We start from the raw sequence: 27,128 nt of genomic DNA on the forward strand, positions 1-27,128 counted from the left end.
TGCTCTCTTTTATGTTCATGCACTCATGATGGATTTGGTTTACATTTAATGCAAATTTGATGTTGATGTTCTTTTAATTGATGATTTGAATTGTTGATTTACTTTTTTTGCAATTGGTAATTGATAGATTTTACTATTTCTTGTCATTTATTATGCTTCCCTTTTATGCCTTCCAAGTGTTTGATAAAATGCTTGGTTGGTCTTTAGTGTAGATTTTGAGCATTCTTGGCTTGGAGAGAGTGATTAGGCAATCTTGAGTCATGAAAACCCAATTCATGTTGGTGATCTAGAGTTGTTAGCTAATATTGTTTCCATTGACGCTAATTTTTTGCTAATTTCATTAGTAAGTTGATTAGGACTTTTGGATTGAGATTAGCTAGTGCTAGTATTGTTTCCATTGACGCTAATCTTTTGCTAATTTAATTAGTAAGTTGATTAGGACTTTTGGATTGAGATTAGCTAGTCTTGTTAGACTTTCTCTCATGGAAGATAATATGATACCTTCTTCCGATGTTGGAGATGACGTAATAAGATAAATTCTTATTATTATTGTGGTATGATTGATTAATCTTGTTTGACTTTCTCCCTATTTGTTGGAGTTGACTAAATAAGATGAATTAATCATTGCATGACTAGGATAGAAAGCCTATGATCTCAACCCTTGCCATGAATGTCTCTCTTTATTAATTGCTTTCTTTAATTGCTCTCTTTACTTTTCTTGTCATTTATTTTATTGCCCCTCTTATCAATCAACAACCCCCTTACCCCTTTTTAGCCAATAAGCATAGACTTCATTGCAATTCCTCGTGAGATGACCCGGAGTCTAAATACTCCGATTAATTCTTATTTGGGGTTTGTTACATGTGACAACTCAAATTTTTGATGTGGGAATTGTTTGTCGGTTTAGAACTATGCTTACAACAAAGTTCTTATTTCTAGAAGAGAAATTCTAAACCATTGAGCAAAACTCGTTCATCACGTGCCCCACGCGATCGCGTGGATTCAAATTTATAACCACCCCAGTCACGCGAACCCTACCATTCGCGCCCCCCCCAAACCTTCTCCTTCCTCTCTTCTTCTCTAACCACCCGACCACTACCCACCGCCGCCGCCCCGTCCCAGCCGCCGCCACCCACACCCCCTTCCCTTCCTCCCCTTTCTATCCCCTCTACCCCCATTACCCTTCCCGAAGCCCCTGCCTCCGAACAGCACCCGCCGCCGCCGCGCCACCGCCAACCGCCGCGCCAGCCGCCACCGCCACCATCCCCCAGCCACCTCTCTGCCCCACTCTCCTTAATTCGCCTACCAGGATGTCTGCCAGCCAAAGAAAAGGAAATTCAAAGGCAACTACTGGCAAATGTAAAAGAGGAGAATCCTCCATGTCCATCCTGGATATCATGCACAATGACTCCTGGCGGGAGAAACACTTTACCCCGCAAGAGAAGGCTGACCAGCTACTCCCTGCCACTGATCCCCTTAGATTTGCAAACCGATACTGTGAGCTAAAATATCTGGTGTTTGCAACCTCCAGAAACCTATACCTGAAGAGGAATTTGAAAATCCTAGAAGAACTCCAGCAATACACCTCTGAGCAAATCAAACAAAGAGGCTGGTTCTTCCTAGAGAGAAACCTGACTGAGGTCAATACATCTTGGGTAAGGGAATTCTACTGCAATTACTTCAAAACTTCCCTAGATGCAGTGAACCTTAGGGGGAAGCAGATTCTGGTCACTTAAGAGGCCATAGAGGATGTTCTGAAGCTTCTACCTAAATCTAATCAGCTGGATGTCTATCAAAGAGCTGAGGAGGATATGCGCTTCATGAAATTTGATTGGGATGCAGTCAAGGCCAGGATAGCCCTTGACCCGACCGTTCCATGGATCATGGGTCAGAACACCACCATGCCAAAGGCAATCAAGCGGATTTACTTAAATGATGAGGCTCGGCTATGGCACCAAATACTGAGCAATTTTGACATGCCGAGTACCCATGAGACAGAGATACCTGTCGCTATGATCACCCTCCTGTGATGTGTAATGGAGGGTAAGGACCTGTACCTGTCACGCTTTATCCGGTACTATATGGCCAGGGTCCATGTCCGAGGCACTCTACCCTTTCCTTATCTGATTACACAACAAGGCCGTCGAACTGACGTGCCTTGGGAGGATGCTGATGAAAAGCCACCTGCTGCAAAATGCAAGAAGATTATCCCTCACAACTACCCCAGCTACCCCTGCTACCACCACTGCACCTCCACCTGCCTCAGAGCCCATCTATCACCTAGTGCACCGCCTGTTTCGACGGCTTGACCAGATGGAGCGTCGCAACAAGCAACGCTATGAGCACCTGAAGCTGATGATACGATCTGGCGACATCCCCTCCGAGCCTGACACACCATCCGAGGCATCTGAGGAGGAGGCGGATGATCACGAGGCAGAGACCCATCCACAGAGCGAGGCTGCGCAGGCAGGCACAGAGCAGGCCACATCACATCAGGAGGCTCCGCCTCAGATTTAGGTTGTAGACCCCGAGATCCCTATCCAGTCAGCACCTCCTCTGCAACAGGTAGATCCTCAGACCACCACCACAGAGACTCCAGCTACCCACCCTTCCAGTGATGACACCCCTTCACACTCTGCTTGAGTGAGCATCAGGGACGATGTTTCATTTTAAGTGTGGGGAGGTCGCCATCTCTGGCTTATTATTTTGGTGAACCACTACAGACTCTTTCATTTTATTTTGCTATTTTTCTGTATTTTTCTCTTTATTTTTATTTTTATTCTCTCAGTACTTATACATTGCTATTTTCATGTATTTATACACTATTTTCTACATTTTGCACTTTAGTTCATATTTTAGCCATTTAGTTTAGTTGCAATTCTAACTTATTAGTTATAGAAATTATGGATTAATTAGTATAGTTTACCCTTTTTAGCATAAGATAGCTTAGTTTAATTTGAAAATATAGAAAGGAAGTAAACTAGAGACTTGAACATAATAGAAATAGTCCACATACCTTGTATATATAGCATTCCATGTTAGCTAGTTAACAATATTTCATCAAGGAGAAACACAAACTTTAAAGCCATTCAAAATACATTTTACATTGAGAATAATGGGGACTTTTAATTTTACTTGCATGACATACATAATTGATAAATGATGTTTGAGCTAGAGAATACACAGCCTGTGAGTTTTGAGCTTAATTGTATGGTTACATTCAAACCATAATTTTTATTCTTGTGTGTTCCGCCCTTCTTATTTATTCTGTTATTCTTTACTTTGTTTTAATCTATATGTCTGATTATAGAATAGAAATACATACCAAGAGAGTGATTGAGGCCATTGTTTGATTTTAGCTCACCTATCCCAAATTAGCCTACCTTTTACATCACCCTTGTCAGCCCCCTTGAACCTTTAAACCCCCTCTTATTCTATAAACTACAATACTAGCCTTAAGCAGAAAAACAAAATAAAAAATCCCAAGTTGAATCCTTGGTTAGCTTAAGATAGAAAGTGTGTAATTGTTTAAGTGTGGGAAACCTATTGGGAACATGGATGATAAAAACAAAAAGGTAGAAAAGTTGAAAAGAATAAAATAATTCAAATAAAAATTTTGGGAAGCATGCTCATGTAAAATCAAATAATTGAATTACCATGTGCATTAAAAAAATGTTATTTTTCAGTATTTGAATAAAGGGGATACAAAAGAATTCCCCAAATGCAAAATAAATGCACATGGGACAAAAGTTAAAGTATGAGCATGTAACATCAAAAGTGGGAAAAAGTGGTAAAATAGGTAAAGAAGCTTTGCTTTACAAAGTATGTATGTTAGGTGAGATCTTAGACTAATCAAGGATTCACTTAATTAGCTCACTTAGCCTTATACATATACCTTTACCTTTACCTTGGCCCCATTACAACCTTAATTAAAGACCTCATGACTTTTGTATGCCTATATTCTATAATTGTTGATTGGTTAGATGAAGAACAAAGTTATAGAAAGGAAGGATAAAAAGAAGAATAGAGTGATTAACCCAATAAACACTGAGTGACTAGAGAGTAAACACAAAATCCAGTGAGGGTTCAATAGCTCTTTACATATATCTCTGCGTGAATTATTAATTGTCTTGTAAGTTTATAAAATATTTTTCTCTCCCATCTCAACTGTAAAAGTGCTTTATCATTATCTAAGGTTTGGCTATGTATATATATATATATATATATATGACTCCTTGAGAATGTGAATTAATTCAACTACATGTAAGCTTTATATACAAGTGAATAACAATTAAGAATTGCATGATGCATGTAGGTAGTTGCATTTAGAGTAGATTGCATTGCATGAGATTCCACCATTTTAACCTTAACTTACTCTTTATCTTGGGCTTAGCATGAGGACATGCTATTATTTAAATGTGGGGAGGTTGATAAACCCATATTTTATGATATATCTTGTGCTTAATTTGAGTGATTTATTCAATCCTTCACCCACTTATTCATATTAATTGAATGGTTTTACATTCCCTTCCTTATTATGTGACGTATGTAAAAAAAAACATATTTCCTATGCTTAAAAATAATTATTTTGATTACCCTTTCTTTTCATTCGATGCCGTGATTCGTGTGTTGAGTAGTTTCAGATCTTCTAAGGCAGGAATGACTTAAAGGATGGAAAGGAAACATACAAAAATGGAAGGAAAGCACAAAATAGAGTTTTTGAAGAAACTGACATCCACGCGATCGCATGGGCGACGCGGCCGCATGCCAGTGCGAATCAACAGCGACCGCATGACTGACGCGATCGTGCGCCACAAGCAGAACACATATGACGCGGCCACATGACTGAAGTGACCACGTGACAAGGAAAACTCCGAATAACGCGATCGTGTGACCCACGCGGACGCGTGACAGAGGCCACCCACCAGAAATTGCAGAAAACGCTCCCAGCAATTTCTGAAGCCCTTTTTGGCCCAAATCCAAGTCCAGAAGGCATAGTCCAGAGGTTATGAAGTGGGGGAACGCATCCATTCAGGAGGAGTCTCCAATTAGTTAGTATTCATGATTTAGATTTAGTTTTGAGAGGGAGATTCTCTCCTCTCTCTTTAGGATTAGGATTTAGAATTATGATTTTATTCGCTTTCAGGATTATCTCTTTTCCAGGTTCAATATTCCCTTTTATTTTGTTCTCAATTTAATTATGAATTCTTCTATGTTACAGATTACTCTTTGAATTAATGTTATTTGAGGTATTTCAGTTTACAATTGCTTTCTTTTAATTATGTTACTTTTATCCCCAATCTGAAGACATTTTTATTCCAATAGATTTACTTTTCCCCTTTTGGTCTTGGTTAAGAAATCAGTAACTTAGGAGTTATCAAACTCAACATGATTGATAATCGTTATCTTTACTAATTGAATTGAACTTCAATAATCCCAATCTTTCCTTAGGGATTAACTAGGATTTGAGGATCTAACTAATTAGTCACTTGACTTTCCTTTGCTCTAGCAAAGGTTAACTAAGTGGAATTAAGATTCAATTTTCATCATCATTGATAAGGATAACTAGGATAGGACTTCTAATTTCTCATACCTTGCCAAAAGTGTGTTTTACAGTTATTTCTTTAATTTACAGTCTTTTACTTACTTTAATTGCAATTTAAATCACTTGTTCCTCATCTTCAAAATCCCAATTTACAATCTTCATAACCAATAATAAGAACATACTTCCCTGCAGTTCCTTGAGAAGACGACCCAAGGTTTAAATACTCGGTTATCAATTTTAAAGGGGTTTGTTACTTGTGACAACCAAAACGTTTGTATGAAAGGACTTTTGTTGGTTTAGGAACTATACTAGCAACGAGGATTTATCTGCAAATTTTTAGACCACGCAAAAGTTCTCTCATCAATGCTCTCTATCTTCTCTGATATGGTAGATAAATTTCTGGAAGTCTTCATGGATGACTTCTCAGTATTTGGAGACTCATTTAGCTCCTGTCTTAACCATCTAGCACTTGTTCTGAAAAGATGCCAAGAGTCTCACTTTATGGTGACTGAAGGAATTGTCCTTGGGCATAAAATTTCAAACAAGGGAATAGAGGTGGATCAAGCTAAGGTAGAGGTAATTGAAAAATTACCACCACCCACCAATGTTAAGGCAATCAGAAGCTTTCTGGGGCATGCAGGATTCTATAGGAGGTTTATAAAGGATTTTTCAAAAATTGCAAAACCTCTGAGCAATCTGCTAGCTGCTGACACACCATTTGTGTTTGACACAGAGTGTCTGCAGGCGTTTGAAACCCTGAAAGCTAAGCTGGTCACAGCACCAGTTATTTCTGCACCAGATTGGACATTACCTTTGGAACTAATGTGTGATGCCAGTGACCATGCCATTGGTGCAGTATTGGGACAGAGGCATAACAAGCTTCTGCATGTCATTTATTATGCTAGCCGTGTTTTAAATAATGCCCAGAAAAATTACACAACCACAGAAAAAGAGTTGCTTGCAGTGGTTTATGCCATTGACAAGTTTAGATCATACTTAGTAGGATCAAAAGTGATTGTGTACACTGACCATGCTGCTCTTAAATATCTACTCACAAAGCAGGATTCAAAGCCCATGCTCATAAGATGGGTGCTGCTTCTGCAAGAGTTTGATATAGAAATAAGAGACAGAAAAGGGACAGAGAATCAAGTAGCTGATCACCTGTCCCGGATAGAACCAGTAGCAGGAGCATCCCTCCCTCCTACTGAGATCTCTGAAACCTTTCCGGATGAGCAATTGTTTGCTATTCAGGAAGCTCTGTGGTTTGCAGACATTGTAAACTATAAGACACAAGGTTCTCCTTCTGTAACCATGGAGAGGAAGCATGAAAAGCTTCTCTCAATACAGAGTCAAACAAAACCCCCACATTCAAACTCTAAGTTTGGTGTTGGGAGGCCACAACCAAACTTTAAGTTTGGTGTTGAGAGGCCCCAACCCTGCTCTGATTATCTGTGAGGCTCCATGAGAGCTCACTGTCAAGTTATTGACAATAAAGAAGCGCTTGTTAGGAGGCAACCCAATGTTATTTAACTATATCTATTTAGTTTGCATTGCTATTTTATGTTTTCTATAGGTTGATGATCATGTAAAGTCACAAAAACTATTGAAAAATAAAAAACAGAATGAAAAACAGCATTAAAAATAGCTCACCCTGGAGCAAGAGCTTACTGGCATTTAAACGCCAGTAAGAAGCATCAGACTGGCGTTTAACGCCAGAAAGAAGTATCAACCTGGCGTTAAATGCCAGAAACAAGCACCAAGTTGACGTTCAACGCCAAGAAAGGGGAAAAGCTGGCGTTTAACGCCAGAAACAAGCAGCAGTCTGGCGTTAAATGCCAGGATTGCACACTAAGGGCGTTTTGCATGCCTCAATGGAGCAAGGATGCTAAGTCCTTGACCCCTCAGGATCTGTGGACCCCACAGGATCCCCACCTACCTCACCATTCCAATTCAAACCATTCCCCTCCCATACCCACCCATTCACACACCTCCTTCTCCTCCACTTCTCCTTCTACTCCCTTCTATCTTCTTTTGCTCGAGGACAAGCAAACCTTTTAAGTTTGGTGTGAAAAAAAAGCGTTGCTTTTTGTTTTTCCATAACCATTTATGGCACCTAAGGCCAGAGAAACCTCTAGAAAGAGGAAAAGGAAGGCAGTTGCCTCCACCCCCGAGTCATGAGAGATGGAGAGGTTCATCTCAAGGGTCCATAATTCAGTGGTAGAGCATTTTACTGCAGATCAAAGAGACATAGAGGAGCTCAAGAGCACCATTGGTTCTTCAAGAGGAAGAAGACGCCACCCTCACTAAGGTGGACCCGCTCTTTAATCTCCTTGTCTATTTATTTTTCTGTTTTTCGATTTATATGCTTTATGTTTTATCTATGTTTGTGTCTTTATTACATGATCATTAGTGTCTAGTGTCTATATCTTAAAGATATGAATGTCCTATGAATCCATCACCTTTCTTAAATGAAAAATGTTTTCTGAAAAAGAAAAAGAAGTACATGAATTTTGAATTTTAAAACAGTTTAATTATTTTGATGTGGTGGCAATACTTTTTGTTTTCTGAATGAATGCTTGAACAGTGCATATGTCTTTTGATACTGTTGTTTATGAATGTTAAATATGTTGGCTCTTGAAAGAATGATGAAAAGGAGAAATATTATTGATAATCTGAAAAAATATAAAATTGATTCTTGAAGCAAGAAAAAGCAGTGAATACAAAAGCTTGCGGAAAAAAAAGAAAAGAAAAATGGCAAAAAAAAAAGAGAAAGAAAAAGAAAAAGCAAGCAGAAAAAGCCAAAAGCCCTTAAAACCAAAAGGCAAGGGTAATAAAAAGGATCCAAGGCTTTGAGCATCAGTAGATAGGAGGGCCTAAAGGAATAAAATCCTGGCCTAAGCGGCTAAACCAAGCTGTCCCTAACCATGTGCTTGTGGCGTGAAGGTGTCAAGTGAAAACTTGAGACTGAGCAGTTAAAGTCAAGGTCCAAAGCAAAAAAAAAAAAAAAGAATGTGCTTAAGAACCCTGGACACCTCTAATTGGGGACTTTAGCAAAGTTGAGTCACAATCTGAAAAGGTTCACCCAGTTATGTGTCTGTGGCATTTATGTATCCGGTGGTAATACTGGAAAACAAAGTGCTTAGGGCCACGACCAAGACTCATAAAGTTGCTGTGTTCAAGAATCAACATACTAAACTAGGAGAATCAATAACACTATCTGAATTCTGAGTTCCTATAGATGCCAATCATTCTGACTTCAAAGGATAAAGTGAGATGCCAAAACTGTTCAGAAGCAAAAAGCTAATAGCCCGCTCATCTAATTAAGACTGATCTTCGTAGATGTTTTTGGAATTCATTGTGTATTCTCTTCTTTTTATCCTACTTTGTTTTTAGTTGCTTGGAGACAAGCAACAATTTAAGTTTGGTGTTGTGATGAGCGGATAATTTATACGCTTTTTGGCATTATTTTTACATAGTTTTTAGTATGATTTGATTAGTTTTTAGTATATTTTTATTAGTTTTTAAATAAAAATCACATTTCTGGACTTTACTATGATTTTGTGTGTTTTTCTGTGATTTCAGGTATTTTCTGGCTGAAATTGAGGGACCTGAGCAAAAATCTGATTCAGAGGCTGAAAAAGGACTGCAGATGCTGTTGGATTCTGACCTCCCTGCACTCAAAGTGGATTTTCTTGAGCTACAAGAGTCCAAATGGCGCGCTCTCAATTGCGTTGGAAAGTAGACATCCAGGGATTTTGAGCAATATATAATAGTCCATACTTTGCTCGAGGGTAGATGACGTAAACTGGCGTTCAACGCCAGTTCCATATTGCATTCTGGCGTTAAACGCCAGAAACAGGTTACAAGTTGGAGTTAAACGCCAGAAATAGGTTACATAAGGTTAACTCTAGAAACAGCCTAGGCACGTGTAAAGCTCAAGTCTCAGCCCTAGCACACACCAAGTGGGCCCCAGAAGTGGATTTTTGCACTATCTATCTCAGTTTACTCATTTTCTGTAAACCTAGGTTACTAGTTTAGTATTTAAACAATTTTTAGAGATTTATTTTGTATCTCATGAAATTTTTAGATCTGAACTTTGTACTTTTTGACGGCATGAGTCTTTAAACTCCATTGCTGGGGGTGAGGAGCTCTGTTGTGTCTCGATGAATTAATGCAATTATTTCTGTTTTCTATTCAAACACGCTTGTTTCTATCTAAGATGCTCATTCGCACTTCAATATGATGGATGTGATGATCTGTGACACTCATCACCATTCTCAACCTATGATTGTGTGCCTGAAAACCACCTCCGTTCTACCTTCGATTGAATGAGTATCTCTTGGATTCCTTAATCAGAATCTTCGTGGTATAAGCTAGAATCCATTGGCAGCATTCTTGAGAATCCGAAAAGTCTAAACCTTGTCTGTGGTATTCCGAGTAGGATTCAGGGATTGAATGACTGTGACGAGCTTCAAACTCACAAGGGTTGGGCGTAGTGGCAGATGCAAAAGGATCAATGGATCCTATTCCAGCATGAGTGAGAACCGACAGATGATTAGTCATGCGGTGACAGCGCACCTGGACCATTTTCACTGAGAGGACGGATGGTAGCCATTGACAACGGTGATCCACCAACACATAGCTTGCCATAGGAGGAACCTTGCGTGCGTGAAGAAGAAGACAGGGGGAAAGCAGAGATTCAGAAGACAAAGCATCTCCAAAACTCCAACATATTCTCCATTACTGCATAACAAGTATTTAATGCATGCTCTTTTATTTTTCGCAATCCAAACTGATAATTATAATTGATATATCCTGACTAAGAATTACAAGATAACCATAGATTGCTTCAAGCCAACAATCTCCGTGGGATTCGACCCTTACTCACGTAAGGTATTACTTGGACGACCCAGTGCACTTGCTAGTTAGTGGTACGAGTTGTGAAAAGTGTGATTTACAGTTCGTGTACCAAGTGGCCCCCTTGACCTTGTCACCTTGAGACACCTTTGGTAATTGGCGTCCATTTCTTCCTCTTCCCCTTTGATTTCCTCTAGCTCGGCAATGGAAATAAGGATAATGACCTCGAGGAGGTCCTCGATGGCCCCACTGTGGATTGCGCCTATACTGGGCATCTCTGTTTTGAAATTCCTGACAATTTCGAATCCACTGCACACCCAGAGCCAGAGAACAACTCAAAGGCACGACAACATTTCTTTGAGGGCCTCCAGAACTCTGCCCTTCTACTCTTCGAATTGGATGCTTCTGTCGAGCTTACTTCTCTTTATGAGCTAACTCCTTTTTCATTCTGTCCTTCTCAATGATTGTTGCAGCTTCAGCATAAAAAATTGCATTACATCGAGGACATAGAGATACGTCCCGATCCTTCAGTTTTTGTTGCATCAAGAAATCTAGCAATCCATCTCCTACACCAGGGTAGACTGATCGAACATTAGATTCAAAGTCTCCCAAAGTCACATCAAAGTCATACGACAACCCAACCATATTGACGTTGAAATATGGTTCAGCAAAACTGGCTCCACTATCAATGGGATCAGAATCAACCTTCATCTCTTTCTTTGCATCAACGAATTTCAAACGACCCTCCATAATGGCCTCTTGTATCAAATCCCTGGAACAGACACAATTGTAAGTCGAATGGCTAGTTGCTTAATGAAACTTACAGTAAGGTTTTTCTTTTAAATCTTTTACCGAAAGCAAAGTTCTACCTTTAGGTACAATTAATTGTTTATCTTTAAGCAACACATCGAATATTTGATCCGATTTTGAAAGATCAAAACTATATTTCTTTCTACTCTTATGTTTTGAATCACTCGATTTATCACCGCTCGAGATTTTCCTGAGTAAGGAAAAAACATAACGCGGTCCTTTTTTAAGTTTAGCCAAATCGACTTCTGCCTGTAGATTGGATTCTTCACCTGCAGAATCCATTGCTACATAAGATACTTTTTCTTTTTGAGAAAAAGACTTATTTTTCAACTTTCTCTCATCATTCTTATACTTCTCTTTTTCTTTCTTAAGAATTTCAACCTGGTGTACTCTTTCAGCCAACTGCGCCAGATCAGGTATATGAACATTAAGCAACTTCCGACGCATATAAAATTCTAGCCCAAAATTGCTATTTTCACTACTTCACTTTCAGGAAGAGACACATAGCCCCGAATTCTAGCATTTTTGAAACGGATCATGTAATCATCAATAGTTTCACCATCTTCACGTTTCAAAGCCACTAAGTCAGTAACTACTACGTTCAGTTCTCCCCGATAAAATTGGGCATGAAAAGCATTTTCTAACTGTGCCCATGTTGTTATTAAATTTGGTCAAAGATTCAAAAACCAAGTAAATGCATTCTTCGTTAACGAAGAAGGAAAAATTTTCATTTTCAAATTTTGATCATTAGCCAAGTTTCCAATCTTGACCAAATATCGAGCAACATATTTAGTAGTTGATTCCCTAACTTCTCCAGCAAACTTTGTGACTATCTTAGGATTTTTTAATCCTCTTGGCACTTCAGTCATTTGAATAGTAGGAGGGAAGGCTGACACAAAATGGGGTTAATTCATGAATCCTACGTTGAATCCAACCCTATTGAGGATATCTTCCATAATTCTCGTGACCTGATAACGTTCACTGACTTGATTAGCACGTAATCGAGCCAATACATCATCAGCATTTTGGCCACGAGGAATTAACTGAGGATTTCTCCTGCTCCTAAGAGCAACATTTTCATTTTGAAACAAATTTTCAAAACCCTCATAATTTCCTCCTATATTTTGCCTTTCACCTTCATCATAATCGACAATTCGAGCGATTCCTCTACTTGTCTAGCAAGACGATCAAACTTTGTCTCATGATCTGCCATCATAAGATTCAGAATTGTGGTCATTTTTTAGGTCAACAAATTAACCAAATCATGATTACTTTCTTCTATATGTTGTCGAAATACTGCCTCTAAATTAGAAGCATTCAATGTAGAACCTACATTGAAATTTTGAGAATACTCGGGATATTATTGTGGCATTTGAACATTATTTACTCCACCCGCACCTCAAAAATCGAATCGGAGGGGCAAAGCCACTTATTGGTGGCGTATAACCTAGAGGAAGGCCATAAGGAGGCCAACCAGCAGTTACTTGGGGCTATTTGGTATTGGATTACCACGTGGGCGAGTATTATGCCCATTATTTCCTGCCTAGACACTGGTAACCACCACACTTTCACTTACTACCACACCTTCCGAACGTGAAGTAACGTTTGAAGTCTATTCAACTACTTATGTACTATCATTTATGGACGAACCACCATTAGCATTCGAAACCTCATCCGCCATGTGTATAATCCTTCCACTTCTTAATCGCATACACTATGATCACATAAAATCATTTGACACACTTAATTTTAAAATTGTTCCACCGAGGTGTGCCAATTTATTTTGTCGATTTTTAGCAAATCGAGAGTTGTTCGATATCTATTATCTAGGAGCGAAACCTACTCTTCTTTTGTAAATTTTCATGCCAAAGATAATATCAATAGAAAATTTAAGATAAAAAGAAGAAAAAGATATAAAGGAAACTTAATAAGATGAAAGGAAAAGAGAAACTGAAGATAAAAGGTAAATGCATAAAAGAGAACTAGAAAGGAAAAGTACAATAAAAAGGAGAAACTGAAAGAAAAGGTGGAAGGAATATTTGGTTTTTGTCTGTGAATCCGTTTGCATCTGGGTAGCATTAGGATGTTTAGAGTACTTGTCAAATAATTCCAACCTTTCATTCTAATAGAGAATTCTAATAATTAAGAAAATTACAATAGAACCTAATAGATGTTATTTTATTCTAATAACTAAATATAACTGTAGATACTTCTGATCAGTTGTAACTTCTGCATGAGTACGAGAGTATGCAGGTTATAATTTCGGAGTACATAAGTTGTAACTTGTGAGATATGTAACTGGCACTTTTTTTTTTAACATATTATTCAACAAGTCTTCATGATTTCTTTGACCATTACATGTTGAATTCCAGCCAAGTTGCTCCTCATTAGTGCATGGCCAATTTTATATACATATCGAAGAAAATATTTATTTTCAATATAACAAATGCCCTTAAGTATTTATTTTTCGACTAAAAGGAAGAAAATATAAATACTTAATAATATTCAATATTTTCAACGATCTCATCTTCAACAATTTCTTTCTTTTTCTTTTTTTCTTCTTTTATTTTTTTTAATTTGTCTAACTGGTTCAGGAAGTGATACAAATAAAAAAGATCTTGACTAACTAATTCCTCTCGAATAGAAAACTTAAAACCATGTGCCACCAAATTTATAAATTCGTTTTCAGGTAAAGAAATGAGACACTTATTTCTCATTTGTTTGAATCGAATTATGTAATCGTTACTAGACTCATTTTGAGATCGTTTGACTTGACACAAATCACACATACTAATTTTCATTTCTCTTCTAAAAAATTATTCATGAAATTTTGTTTCTAATTCGACCTAAGAACGAATCGAATTTGGTGGGAGAGTAGGAAATCATGTAAATACATGTTTGGCCAATGAAAAAGGAAAAAATTTCAATTTAAGATATTCATTAGTAAAAATTTGACCAATTTCAAAAGTATACCTTGCTACGTATTCCACTATAGATTCATCGTCTTCTCTAGAAAATATAGAAAGTGCCTTAGGAGCTTTCCATGCTTGAGGCAATTGTGCTTCTGGAACAAAATTAGGAAATGATGAAACAAAAGGAAATTGTTTGGTAGATTCAACATGAAAACCACTCCTCTTCAATATTTGAATATCAACTTCTTCCACATTGTGTTGCCTCCATGCACTATTTTCAAGATCTTGAGGCAAAGTGGCTGTTTGTCTCGATATTTTATTGAATATTTTTAGCCATGTTTATTTTCACCACCTCATTCAACTTTTGTAACAACATATTCTTCAAATCATGGTAATTCTTTCTTATTTCTTCTCATATCATTGTGGTAAGAGAGTTAGTCATATTTGATGATTCGAAAATATCATGATTTGTCGAACTATTAGATTCTCGACATTTGTTGAATATTTTTAGCCAAGCTTATTTTCACCACCTCATCCAATTTTTGTAATAACATATTTTCCAAATCATGGTAACTCTTTCTTATTTCTTCTCGGATCATTGTGGTAAGAGAGTTAGCCATATTTTTTTAGTAAAGTATTGTTTTTGTCCCCAACGTTTGGGGTAAGTCTTAAAGTTGTCCCTAACGTTTCAATCGTCCTATTTAAGCCCGAAACTTTTCAAAATTGACTCAATGTTGTCATGTCGTTAGGGATCCATTAACAGAATTGACGGTGGGACAAAATCGAGACGATTTTGAAACGTTTGAGACTTAAATAGGACGGAAACGATAGGGACAAAACCGATACATAAAAATAAATTTTAATTTAATTTTATCTTTCAATAATATTAATCTTTTACTGTACATAGTATTCAATTATTTTTTAATTACATCTAAATAAATTACACTTAATCACATTACTTTTATTTTAAATAAATTTATTTTTTTATAATTTTAAAGAATTTTGATACATTAGAGACAAAAGGTATAATTTATATTTTATTATATATATATATATATATATATATATATATATATATTATTTTTTCTTTTCTACAAGTTTATATACTAGTCATTCTACAAATATTTCATGATAACTAAAAATCTTTAAGAGTAAAATTATAAAAAAAATTAATTTTTTTGAAATGAAAGTAATATGATTAAGTGTAATTTACTTAGATGTGATTAAAAAATAATTGAATACTATGTATAGTAAAAAATTGATATTATTGAAGAATAAAATTAAAATTTATTTCTATGTATCATTTTTGTCCCTAGCGTTTTCGTCCTATTTAAATCCCTAACATTTCAAAATCGTTTCAATTTTGTCCCGCCGTCAATTCTGTTAACGGATCCCTAACGGCAGGACAACATTGAGTCACTTTTGAAACGTTAGGGACTTAAATAGGACGATTGAAACGTTAGGACAACTTTGAGACTTACCCCAAACGTTGGGGACAAAAATTGATACTTTACTCTTTTTTTAAAGTTGAATAGAGAAAATTTTTCTTTTCTAAAATTTGATCAACTTTACAGAGTTTTAAAGTTAATTTTTTTCTCTATTAATACTTTTCTATACGATTTGTCTCATTGGACGTGCCATTTTGTTTTGTCGATTTTTAGCAAATCAAGAGTGGTTCGATATCTAATGGTCTGGGAGCGAGACCTACTCTTCTTTGCGAGTACCAATTTTTTCCAAGTGCATCAAAAACCTTTCGAACAAACAAAAACTTAAGAAAATCTGAAAACATAAATAAAAGATTTTTAAAATAAATTGACCGAATTTGAAATGAATTGCATTAAATTTAAATAAAACAGTAAAATGGTTTCGATTAGATTAAAGGACTTTTGAAATCGGAAATAAAATACTGAAATGTAAAATTAAACAAAAAAATTAAATGTTGCTTGAAAGATAAATTTGCAAGAAAAGTAAAGTTTGCATAAAATGTAAATAAAAAGTAAAAATAAGTTGAAGAAACCCTACATAAAATTGACTCATAGCAGACTCAGTAAGTCATTGGAACGTGAGTGTGCGTGAGTAATTTCTAAAACGAAATTTCAACTCTTCTACCATCGAGCATTCTCCTATTTATAAAAATCTTTAACCAATCAGATTGAAGTGTAACTCTCACGTTTACTAATTTATAAGTAACCGTTCCCGCTTCTTTTGCTAGACAGAGGTAACGTTAAAAAACAATCATCAAAATCTTGAAACCTTCGATTCTCTTGTTAACTGATCATGACCGACTTTTGCTCAATATTTTTTGCCAAAAGACTCTTGTTCGATGTTGGCTTTTTTTTGAAGATACACGCCTATTAACTCTCGAATACTCCTTCTTTTAAAATAAATTATTTTCGACTAACGATGTTTAGTCAATCTCCTCTAATAAAATCTAATTAATAAAAGAAATCATAAGGAATATCCGAATAACATTAAAAAAATTAATAGGAAGACCAACGCATTTATTATCCAGTGAATTTTTTTCAATGAAAAAAAAATTAAATAATATCAATTATGATCTCTCACCCTTTATTGCTCTCTTTTATATTTATTATTGGTCCATTTTCTGAAATTGTAGGAAAAGCAAGAAGACACGTTAACGGAGCAGAACCAGATTTCAAAAGGATGCGATAGATAAATAGATCACTAGTTAGATACTATAAATATATCTTCTCCAAACTCCAAAGTGTAACCCATGTTATCTGTCCACTACAATAATAAATCCAAGAACCTGGCTGCAATAATTATTATGGATTTGTTGGGGGAATGTCATAGACTCGTTGCCGCGTTTGGTTTTAAGGATATGATACCAAAAATACAGAATAAATATATAAAAATGAGTATTTTATATTTTATAATTAAATATAATATAAAATAAATTATAAAAATGTAAATTATTTATTTTTTTTATTCATATAAAATTTAGAAAAATATAATAATAAAAAATAATATTATAAAAATTAATAAAAAAAACTAAGTTATATTTTTATTAAAATTTTTGTGTTTTTTATAATAAAATATAAAATATATTAATTTAATATTTTAAAATTTAATGTCTACGTCTATATTTTATATATTAAATATAATTTCACATCTTAATATTTTAACTCAGTGTCCTATATATACTAATAAACAAATTAAATTATAGATTTCTTAAAATATAATATAATAATAAGAAAAAGAGTTTAAGGAATATGTCTTTTAAAGATATATGATAAAGTTATTATTAATAATTTTTTTAAAGAAATTATTTTGATAAATATAAAATAAATATGAATTTTATATGTATTTTATTAATAATTTAATTATATATTTTTATTAAGACACATGTTAATCAAAATTATCTTTCTAATGAAGGTATCATTTTCCTCGTTGAGAACGAAATTAAATAATAATAATAATAATAATAATAATAATAATAATAATAATAATAATAATAATAATAATAATAATTGTGGACTAACAATAAAGCATCTGAAAATAGTTACTTAACTAATTGTTATATCGATCTAACTTCTAAGCATTAAATATTACTGATTATACTAAATGTGACGCCGTGGCAGCCTCCGCTTGATTTGCATTGCTGCCTCAACCTCCCTTCCTACTTCTCTCTGGCCAATTGGCCATATGGGATATATATACATGTACCGTCCCAAATTATATATATTGGGTAGTTGTTGCAGTTGCAGCCACCCAACCACTTTTAACTTCCTTGCATCTTAGCTCCCATATATATATATACTATTGTCTTCCACCATTAGTATTCCATCTTTATATTAACTTAATTGATTGCATCATGATGAGTGACGACGCAGATTTCACGATCTCCCTCCTCCACCACCACAATCTCATCATCGTCCTCGCCGTCCTCATCATCGGCGCCACTCTCTACATCATCACCCGCCCCAGGTCCATCTACCTCCTCGATTCGTCCTGCTTCGGCCCACCGGACTACCTCCGCGTCGACTACAACCGCTTCATGGAACATTCCAGACTCACGGGGGAATTTGACGACTGTGCGCTTGAATTCCAGCGCAAAATCTTGCAGCGCTCTGGTCTTGGTGAAGAAACCTACTTCCCCGAAGCTATGCATGCCATCCCTCCAAACCCCTCCATGGCCGCCGCAAGACAAGAAGCCCAACAGGTCATGTTTGGCGCGCTCGACAATCTCTTTGCCAACACCGGCATCAAGCCGAAACAAATTGGAATCCTCATCGTGAATTGCAGCTTGTTCAACCCTACACCTTCTCTTTCCGCCATGATCGTCAACAAGTACAAGCTCAGGGAGAACACAAGGACCTACAATATTTCCGGGATGGGTTGCAGTGCAGGAGTGATAGCCATCGATATCGCCAAAGACTTGCTTCAAGTTCATAGAAACACCTACGCCGTGGTGGTGAGCACAGAGAACATCACGCAGAATTGGTACTTGGGGAACAAGAAATCAATGCTCATCCCTAATTGCTTGTTCCGGATGGGCGCTTCTGCGGTGCTTCTCTCCAACAAAAGCTCCGATAGGCGGCGTTCAAAGTACAAGCTTCTTCATGTAGTGAGAACGCACAAAGGTTCAGATGACAAGGCCTACAAATGCGTGTTTCAGGAAGAGGACGATGAAGGCAAAACAGGGGTTACGCTTTCCAAAGATCTGATGACCATTGCTGGTGAGGCTCTCAAGACTAACATAACCACGCTGGGTCCATTGGTGCTTCCCATAAGTGAGCAGCTTCTGTTCTTCGTTACGCTGGTTGCAAAGAAGATGTTGAATACGAAGGTGAAGCCTTACATCCCGGATTTCAAGCTGGCTTTCAGCCATTTCTGTATCCATGCGGGGGGGAGGGCGGTGATCGACGAGCTGGAGAAGAATCTGCAGCTGAGGGCAGAGCACGTGGAAGCTTCTAGAATGACGCTGCATAGGTTCGGGAACACGTCATCGAGTTCGATATGGTACGAGTTGGCGTACACGGAGGCGAAGGGGAGAGTGAGGAAGGGACACAGAGTGTGGCAGATAGCTTTCGGGAGTGGGTTCAAGTGTAACAGTGCTGTTTGGGTTGCTCTGAAAAATGTTAAGCCTTCTCCCAAGAATCCATGGGAAGATTGCATTCATAGCTACCCTGTTCAGCTTCTCACTTAATTATATTTCTTCCTTTTCTTTCTACTTTCTTCTTGTATGTATCAGTTAATTAGAACCACCTCTCTTTACTAATTAAACTATTGGGTCAGCAATATAACGTATGCTTCATCCTTGTAAATTAATAGTTTGCTTCATATATATTAATGTCATGTGATGTACGTGACGATATCTCGCTATAATTCCTGTGCGTAACAATGGTAGGAGGGAGCTACTCAAATGAGATCCTAAAAATATCTTTTTATGAAGATATTTTGTATAAAAATGTAATTTATTTATTTTATTATATTTTAAATAAAAATAATATTTTTATAATATTTTAAAATTTAATTCTATAATTTATTATCCAAAAATTAAAAAAAAATTTTACATGAAAATAATTATAAAATTTTTATTAGAATATCACCATGATAATATCCTATTATTGGTCGTACGTATAAATGTTTCAATTCGGTATTATGTATGTGCATGCAGAAAAATGAAAAGCAGCCACTACCAAAAAAAAATTATTCATTTAATAACACTTTTTTTTAAGTTATATTTAAAAGGTAAGCTACACCTTTTTTTATTTTGTTTTTTTATAATAAAATAGAAAACACAGTTATGACATTACTTAAAAAATATTTTTTAAAATTTTTAAAAATATCACTTATAAAACGTAATTTTATTTTAATATTAATGAATACACTTTTTTCATAAAAGACAACACTTTTTAAGAGTAATCTAATATTTATATTTTGATTGTGCTTTACAAATGTCTTCTAATATCAAATGCGCCCAAACTTGGTAAAAAAATTTTCACGTTCACGCGAATACTCATACCCGCACGCCTTCTCTTTTATTGTACGGTTTTCTTTTGTATTCATGCATCATCACTCACCATCGTCACCTTCGTCTCACTTTATATCCTCTCTTTCTATTCCGAAATAGTACCATAGACTTCTTATTCTCCAGCACTGTCGGGAGCATCGCACAACACAGCATGCACCCCTCCATTTGAGTTGTCATCTTCTCAATTAGCGTCATTGTTGTCTTCTCAGTTAGTGTCACCATCGTCTTTTCACTTTCCAGCCACCACTACAAGAAAATCAGGATTTTTCTACGTTTTTAAAGCATGGCGAAAAGCTGAAAAAAGCACAATGATAGCTTTTCGCCACGCTTTTTGAGCTACTGACACGCTTTTAAAAGGGTCACATCTGCTAAGGTGTCGGTTGCTCTATCGTCACGCTTTTTTTGTCGTCACGTTTTTATCTATTACCACGCTTTTAAACGTGGCCATATGTGTAACTCTATAGCCACGCTTTTAAAACGTGCCAATTGCCGAAGATACGACTACACTTTTAAAGCGTGGCAATAGCCGAAGATACGGCTACCCTTTTAAAGCTTGGCAATAACCGAAGATACGACTACGCTTTTAAAGCGTGGCTATATTTTTTTTAAATTTAAAAAAAATAGCAGAAGATACGGCTACACTTTTAAAGCGTAACTATTTCATTTTTAAATTAAAAAAAATAACCAAAGATACCGCTACGTTTTAAAAGCGTGGTTATATCGTTTTTAAATTAAAAAAAATATCCTGGTATATCCTTATCAAATTAAGTTATACATATTCCTGTAAACAAAGTTTATACACGTGCTTCCTTCTTATTAAGTACCAACTCCAATTAACTTAAGCTGTCAAAAAATTACATTAAGATCACATCATTCCATGCAAATTGCAAAACAAAGAACTAGAATATAAATCATTAATGCGTGCTTGCCCATCCATTCCATAATCATAGTCAAGCGGCTATATCCACATACATGAACCTGTCAAGTAAAGAAATAAGAGAGATTACCTTCTTATGCTTTTTCATGGAAACCGAATCATTGAATCTAAATCTAAAACAAAGGGAACATAAATCACATCCAAAATATGAAAAACTTGAAATAATTACTAATGCATTAGTTTCCTAATTGAAACAGTTCCAGCTGGATAGCATCTACAACAGAAAAATACAAGGAAACAAATAAAACACCATTACTAGTAAAAAGCTAAAAATTCATGAATGCAAGAAACAGAAGCATATTCAAATAGTGAATAGAGTGTGAATAGGGTGTGAAAAATACAGTGATCTTTCACAGTGTTTGGCTGGTAACAAGCTCCATGATGAATCCATATTTGACGATAAACTTTGGATTGAATTGAGTGGATTTCATCATACAAACTCACATTTATTCATTTAAATAGTATGCTTTTGTGTTTTCTCTCTAAATTATGTCCAATTGTAAAAACATGCTATTTTGTGCTTATTTTAATCAATTTTATTCCACTTTCATTCCATTCGATGCCTTGATGGTTTTGATGAGTGATTTCAGGTGTAATAGGTTAGAATGACTTGATAAGAGTGGTAATTCTTGGGTAGTTAATTGACTCTTATTTTTATTGACGCTAACTTTTTACTAAGAAATTAGTAAGTTAGCTAGGACTTATGGATTAAGGTCAATTATGCTTGCTTGACTTACTCCTCGATGCTAGGGGTTGACGAAGCGAGATTGACTCATCATAGTTGCCATAGTTGTGGTTATAACGATGATAGGATTCCTTAATTCTCATTCCCAAGTCAAGGCTCTTTTATGCATTTATAGCATTTTCACTAGTTTTGACCTTATTTCCCTTTTAATTGCATTAATTCCCTTTTTGATCATTTGTTAGTTCTTTTAATCTTTCGTTTCTATACTTCAAAAACCCCATTTTTCCTCACAACCAAGAGTGTGACATCTTAATCGCATTGTCCTAGGGAGACGACCCGAGGTTTAATTACTCTCGGTTATTTTTATTTGAAATTAAACTTTGATGGTGGGAGTTGGTTGCCGGTTTGGTCTATACTTGCAACAGAAGTTATTTTAAGTTGAACAAAAATCCAAACTGGTGCAATTCTCAATGCATCAAGTTTTTAGCGCTGTTGCTGGGGAAGTACAATGTCATGTTTTTGGTTGTTGTGAAATGTTAATTTTATAAATAGCTTTCTTTTTGGTTATTTGGTTGCTTTTGTTAATATTTAGGTTCTTATTTTTCTTGTTTATTGATGTCTTTTGCTTTTATTTTCCACTTTCTCTATGAGCTATCACCCTTGTTGCTTGGAGTTTGGTTGTGATTATATTGTAGGGTATAATGACTTCAACTTGGGATTGCATTATGGAGTGGGAGAATCAATTGAGGGAGGAACCGTATGTGTATGAGCAACACTCATGGCAACCACCTCCCCCATGTTACAATGAGCCAAACCCTCCCCAATGTGCATACCAAACCCAAAGGTATGAACAGTACCCCCCACACAACCCTCAACCACTAAACCTTCAAGCACCATACCATCCACCTCCATGGAATCAAAATATTTATATACCTTGCCACCAACCATATGAACCATCACCTCCTTACACAACACCTCAATACACTGACCCACATAACACCCCTTCCAACTATAAAACCTTTCTCCCAACCATTGAACCTTCTTTTTCACCTAAATGTGAAGTTCTCCAACCTTTGCCCCAAGAACAACAAGACTTTCAAGCATTCTTCCAAGAGCAAGAAGGGTTTCGAAAGAAGCAAAGGGAATTTATGGCTACTATAGCCGAAGCGGTGAACCGCTTAGCCTTACTATGCTCAAGCAATCAAAACATTCCCCTCGAAGAATGTGGAGGATCAACTTAAGAGTGTAGTGAAGAGGAGAACTTGGAATCCCAAATGGAAGAAGGGGAGCTAAGGTTTGAACAGCAACAAGATGAGGAGGAAGGTGAGATGAGTGCACCGGAAGAGGTAAAGGGAGAATTGTGGGAGATTGACCAAGATGTGGATTCCATCATTGATGATTTTTTGTCCACATTGGTCAATCCTCTCAATAATCTTGATGAACTTTCCCCGAATGGATATGGAGAGGAGGTTGATGTGGATTTCACACAACCTCCAAAATATGACTTAAGTGATGGGGTAGAGTGGGAAGAGGTTGGTGAGGAAGGAGTTGACAACCAAGAAGTGGAGTCTACAAGAGAAATTCCATTCCAAGGGCAATTTGAGTGGGTAACAAGATCCCCAATGAACTTCATAGGCCCACATCACTTTGCCATCTTGGAAACGGATTAACAACTTAAGATCTTTCTTGGAGTGTTCAGCAATGAAGACATCGGTGTTGGTTGCCAAAGGAATTGAAGGTATAAGTGGTGCAAGGTTCAACTAGAAGGATTCCAAGATTTATTTGGGTGCTTTAAGGGTGATTTGGGAGGTTATTCATCCGAGTGCAAGAGCAAAGATCAACAAGGGGATGAGCGGGAAACTAAAGTGTGGAATCCTGGCATACAATTCTACAACCAACTATCTTGGGTCCTGATTGCTTGCTTAAGGTTGCTTGAGAGCTCGATGTACTTCGTTTGGGATCCCGGAAGATTTTGGAAGAGCAAGCATGGTTGGCAACTCAAGGATAAATGGAGGCACAAACCTCCTTGATGTGAGCTTCAACCAAAAGTCCAACTTAAGGACTTTAAACTAAAGTTTTAGGTGGGAGACACCCCACCCTAGTAATATCCCGATGGTCTTGATAAAGCACGCTCCACTCCCGTCCATCCTCTTTTAGAGGCTTCCACCACTTGGCAAGGTTCTTCAAGCTCTACCTCTTGCCAAGCTTCCTCAAGTTCACATTCTTCTTCACCAATTTCTTCAAGCTCTTCCCCATCACTCAAGTCATAAATAGGAGATTTAGTGAAATCTACCTCATCATTGATGGGCGCTCATGGACTATGTTGGTAAAGATTTTCTCAATAAAGTCACGTTGCAAGTATAGCTCTACCAACAACAAGCCTCGAGGATCAAATTTAGAGAGGGATTTGGTTGTCACAAGTTCAACCCCAATAGAAATAACCGAAGTATTCAAACCTCGGGTCGTCTCACAAGGAATGGGCAAACATGTGCTTCAATATTGGTTAGAATTCCGGGGTTGCAAGTCATGAGCAAGAAAATAAAATGGGAATCTTAACAAGCAAGCAATCTTAAAATGCAAGAAATTAATTCAGATAGTTAAGCAAGACATGAGCAATTCCAAACTAACAAAGTAACATCCAATATGATTCTATTCTAAACTAAACAAGTAACTATAACTAAATCAAGTAATTAAGAATTTGGGTTTTCAAATAGGAATGATAAAAGTAACTCTTGGCTAGGCATGGAAATTGGGGTCACCATCCTTGTCTAATAACCATATATTGACAATTATGAGGAACCAAACTCATTAAGTCTACTTCTATACTTGAAGTACGTCAAACGGTTTGGTCAACATCAACCCATAAGTTCTAACCTCACTACTAATTGACTTAATAGAAGGTTAGCGTCAATGGTTATCAAATTGACCACTAAGGGCTCCCAAATTATCAAATCCATTAGACCCAATGACTCAAGTTTATCCAATTCCCTTAGCCTAGGCCAAGAGTGAAAAGAACTACTCCATAATCAAGGTAAACAATTCATCAAACACTTGGTAAGCATTAATAAAAGACATGTTCAAATTGCAATTAAATTGAAATTAACAAGTATCCACTAACAATTATCAACATACAATCATCCAAACAACACAATTAATCATAGAAATCAACAATGTAACATCAACAAAGCAAGATTCACAACATTCATGAAATGGGTATAAGATGACAATTGATAAGAATTCATGAAACTAACACAAGATCTAATCAAAATTATACTAAGGAATTCAAATTAAACTATCAAAACTAGTAATTAACAAGATCCAATTTAGAATTCAACAAGGGAAGATCAAATTAAAACTAGATCTTGAGAGGAACAAGGGTTTCTCTCTCTAGAAGAACAAAGAACCCCAAAAAACTAGTTAAAATTGTGTTAGTGTAAAATGAATGATCCCCCCTTTTCCCCTAGCATCCTTGGATCTTTTCCATGCAGAAACAGCTTGAATTTGGGTCTGATGAGCCTCAGAAATTGCCAGGCACAATTTCATTTAATGAGGTCACGTGCAGCTTCCCGCGCATGCGCGCCATACGTGCGTGCATGCCGATTGCCTTTGTGATCCACGCGTGCGCGCCAAGTGCGCATGCGTGTTGATAGGAATCCTCTGATCCGCGCGGATGTGTTCATCCTTGCGTGCCACTTCCAACCGTCCTCATCCACGTGTGCACGTGGAGTGTGCTTGCGCGCCAATGCTGATTTTTCCAAAAATTCAAATCTTCATGTTCCTCCCTTTTGTGCATGCTTTCTTCCTCTCTTCTAGGCCATTCCTACCCTATAATTTTTTAAATCACTCAACAAATACATCACGACATCGAATGGCAATAGAAAAGGAATAAAATATGGCAATTGAAAGGCAAAATAAGCATGTTTTTCATCATGGAGCAATATTAGGAAGTGAACACAAAACCATGCATTTCTTGTGAATAAGTGTGAGAAATATTGACAAAACCCCCAAATTCTACACAATATAAACCACAAAATTGGGGTTTATCAATCATCAATTCCTAGTCCAATGGAGAAGGATTCATCAAACTCAAAAGGATCATATGTTGATGCAGAATCATCATAGATAGGGGGACTTGATGCTTGCCCAACTTCTTCCAAACCTTCTTCTTGGTAGCTTTCTTCCAATTCCATCTCATCATCATTGCTCATCAAGTGTATGGAAGGTTGTGCATATTCTTTTATGACCTCAATTTCTTGTCCAATGGGAGAGGATTCAATTGTACAAAATAATTCATCAATGATTGAATCCATCTCTTGATCAACCTCTTCAAAGTTTTCTATCATGATATGCCTTGGAGGTTGTATACCCTCCTCAACATCAATATCAAGCTTCTTGGAAGAAGGCTCTTCAACTTGAGATTCTTCCTTGCACTCAACATCTCCTAAATCTTCAAGCGTTACTTCCTCTTATACAATAATCTCTACCTTCTCCTCTTGTTGCACTTCTTACTTCACCTCCTCTTCTTCAAATTGAATTTCCAAAATCTCCTTCTCATTGCGCTCCTTAACTAATCCTCCACATTCAATAATAGGGGTGTCTTGGATGTTTGAGCATAATGATACCATGTGGTTCATCACTTCAGTCAAGCGAGCCGCGACTTCCCTTAGCATCTTTTGCTCTTCTTCTTGCTTTAGACACCTAGCTAGAAGTTCTTGTTGTTCTTGCCATAGGGGTTGGAGAGATTGGTCCGATGAAGGTGGTGGTGGAAGAGAGGGTTCATCATTTGAGGGAAAGGCATTGTAGTTGGAAGGTGGTTCATATTGGTGAAAGTCTTGAGGTGGTGTATAAGGAAATTGTGGTTCTTAGGAGTATTGGTGTTGGAATGGTGGTGGCTCTAGGTATGGTTCATATGGTGGTTGGTATGGTGGATATGGGTTAGGGTCATGTAGGGGTGAATGGTGGTATAAGACTTGTGAGTAAGGTTGTTGGGGACTATGTTGAGGGAAAGGATCATATGCATGTGGTGATTGTGGTTGACAATCAAAATGAGGGTCATCACATACATTAGATTGGTATGCATCAAGAGTTGGATTGTACCCATAAGAAACCGGAGGAGGTTGTTGCCAAAAAAGTTGTCCATAAGCTTGGGGCTCCTCCCACCTTTGATCTCCAAATTGTTGATGCAAATCCTCATTAAAGCTTCCATTTCCTACAATATAGTTTGAACTACACTCATAGCCAAAGTGATGAGATTCATGATGACAAGAGAAAACAAAAACAAAAACTAACAAGAAACAAAGAAAGCAAAGTCCTACAACTAGAAACAACTAACAAAGAAGCAAAAGACAAACATATTCACATATATACAATAGCCAATATTATAA

At 36.7% G+C, this 27,128-nt stretch overlaps 1 protein-coding gene across 1 annotated transcript; it reads left to right on the forward strand.

Annotated features, from left to right (window-relative positions):
• Nucleotides 1-17,943: 17,943 nt before the first annotated feature.
• LOC112763347 (3-ketoacyl-CoA synthase 4-like) lies at nt 17,944-19,416 on the forward strand. The gene has a single exon (XM_029294279.2). The coding sequence runs from the start codon at nt 17,960-17,962 to the stop codon at nt 19,292-19,294; it is 1,335 nt and encodes a 444-aa protein (XP_029150112.2). The 5' UTR covers nt 17,944-17,959; the 3' UTR covers nt 19,295-19,416.
• Nucleotides 19,417-27,128: the final 7,712 nt, after the last annotated feature.

This window comes from Arachis hypogaea, chromosome 17, assembly GCF_003086295.3.
Source record: "Arachis hypogaea cultivar Tifrunner chromosome 17, arahy.Tifrunner.gnm2.J5K5, whole genome shotgun sequence".
NCBI lineage: Eukaryota > Viridiplantae > Streptophyta > Magnoliopsida > Fabales > Fabaceae > Arachis > Arachis hypogaea.

Excerpts from the sequence above, each read along its gene's own strand:
- LOC112763347 (XM_029294279.2), top strand. The coding sequence starts at position 17,960 with ATGATGAGTGACGACGCAGATTTCACGATCTCCCTCCTCCACCACCAC.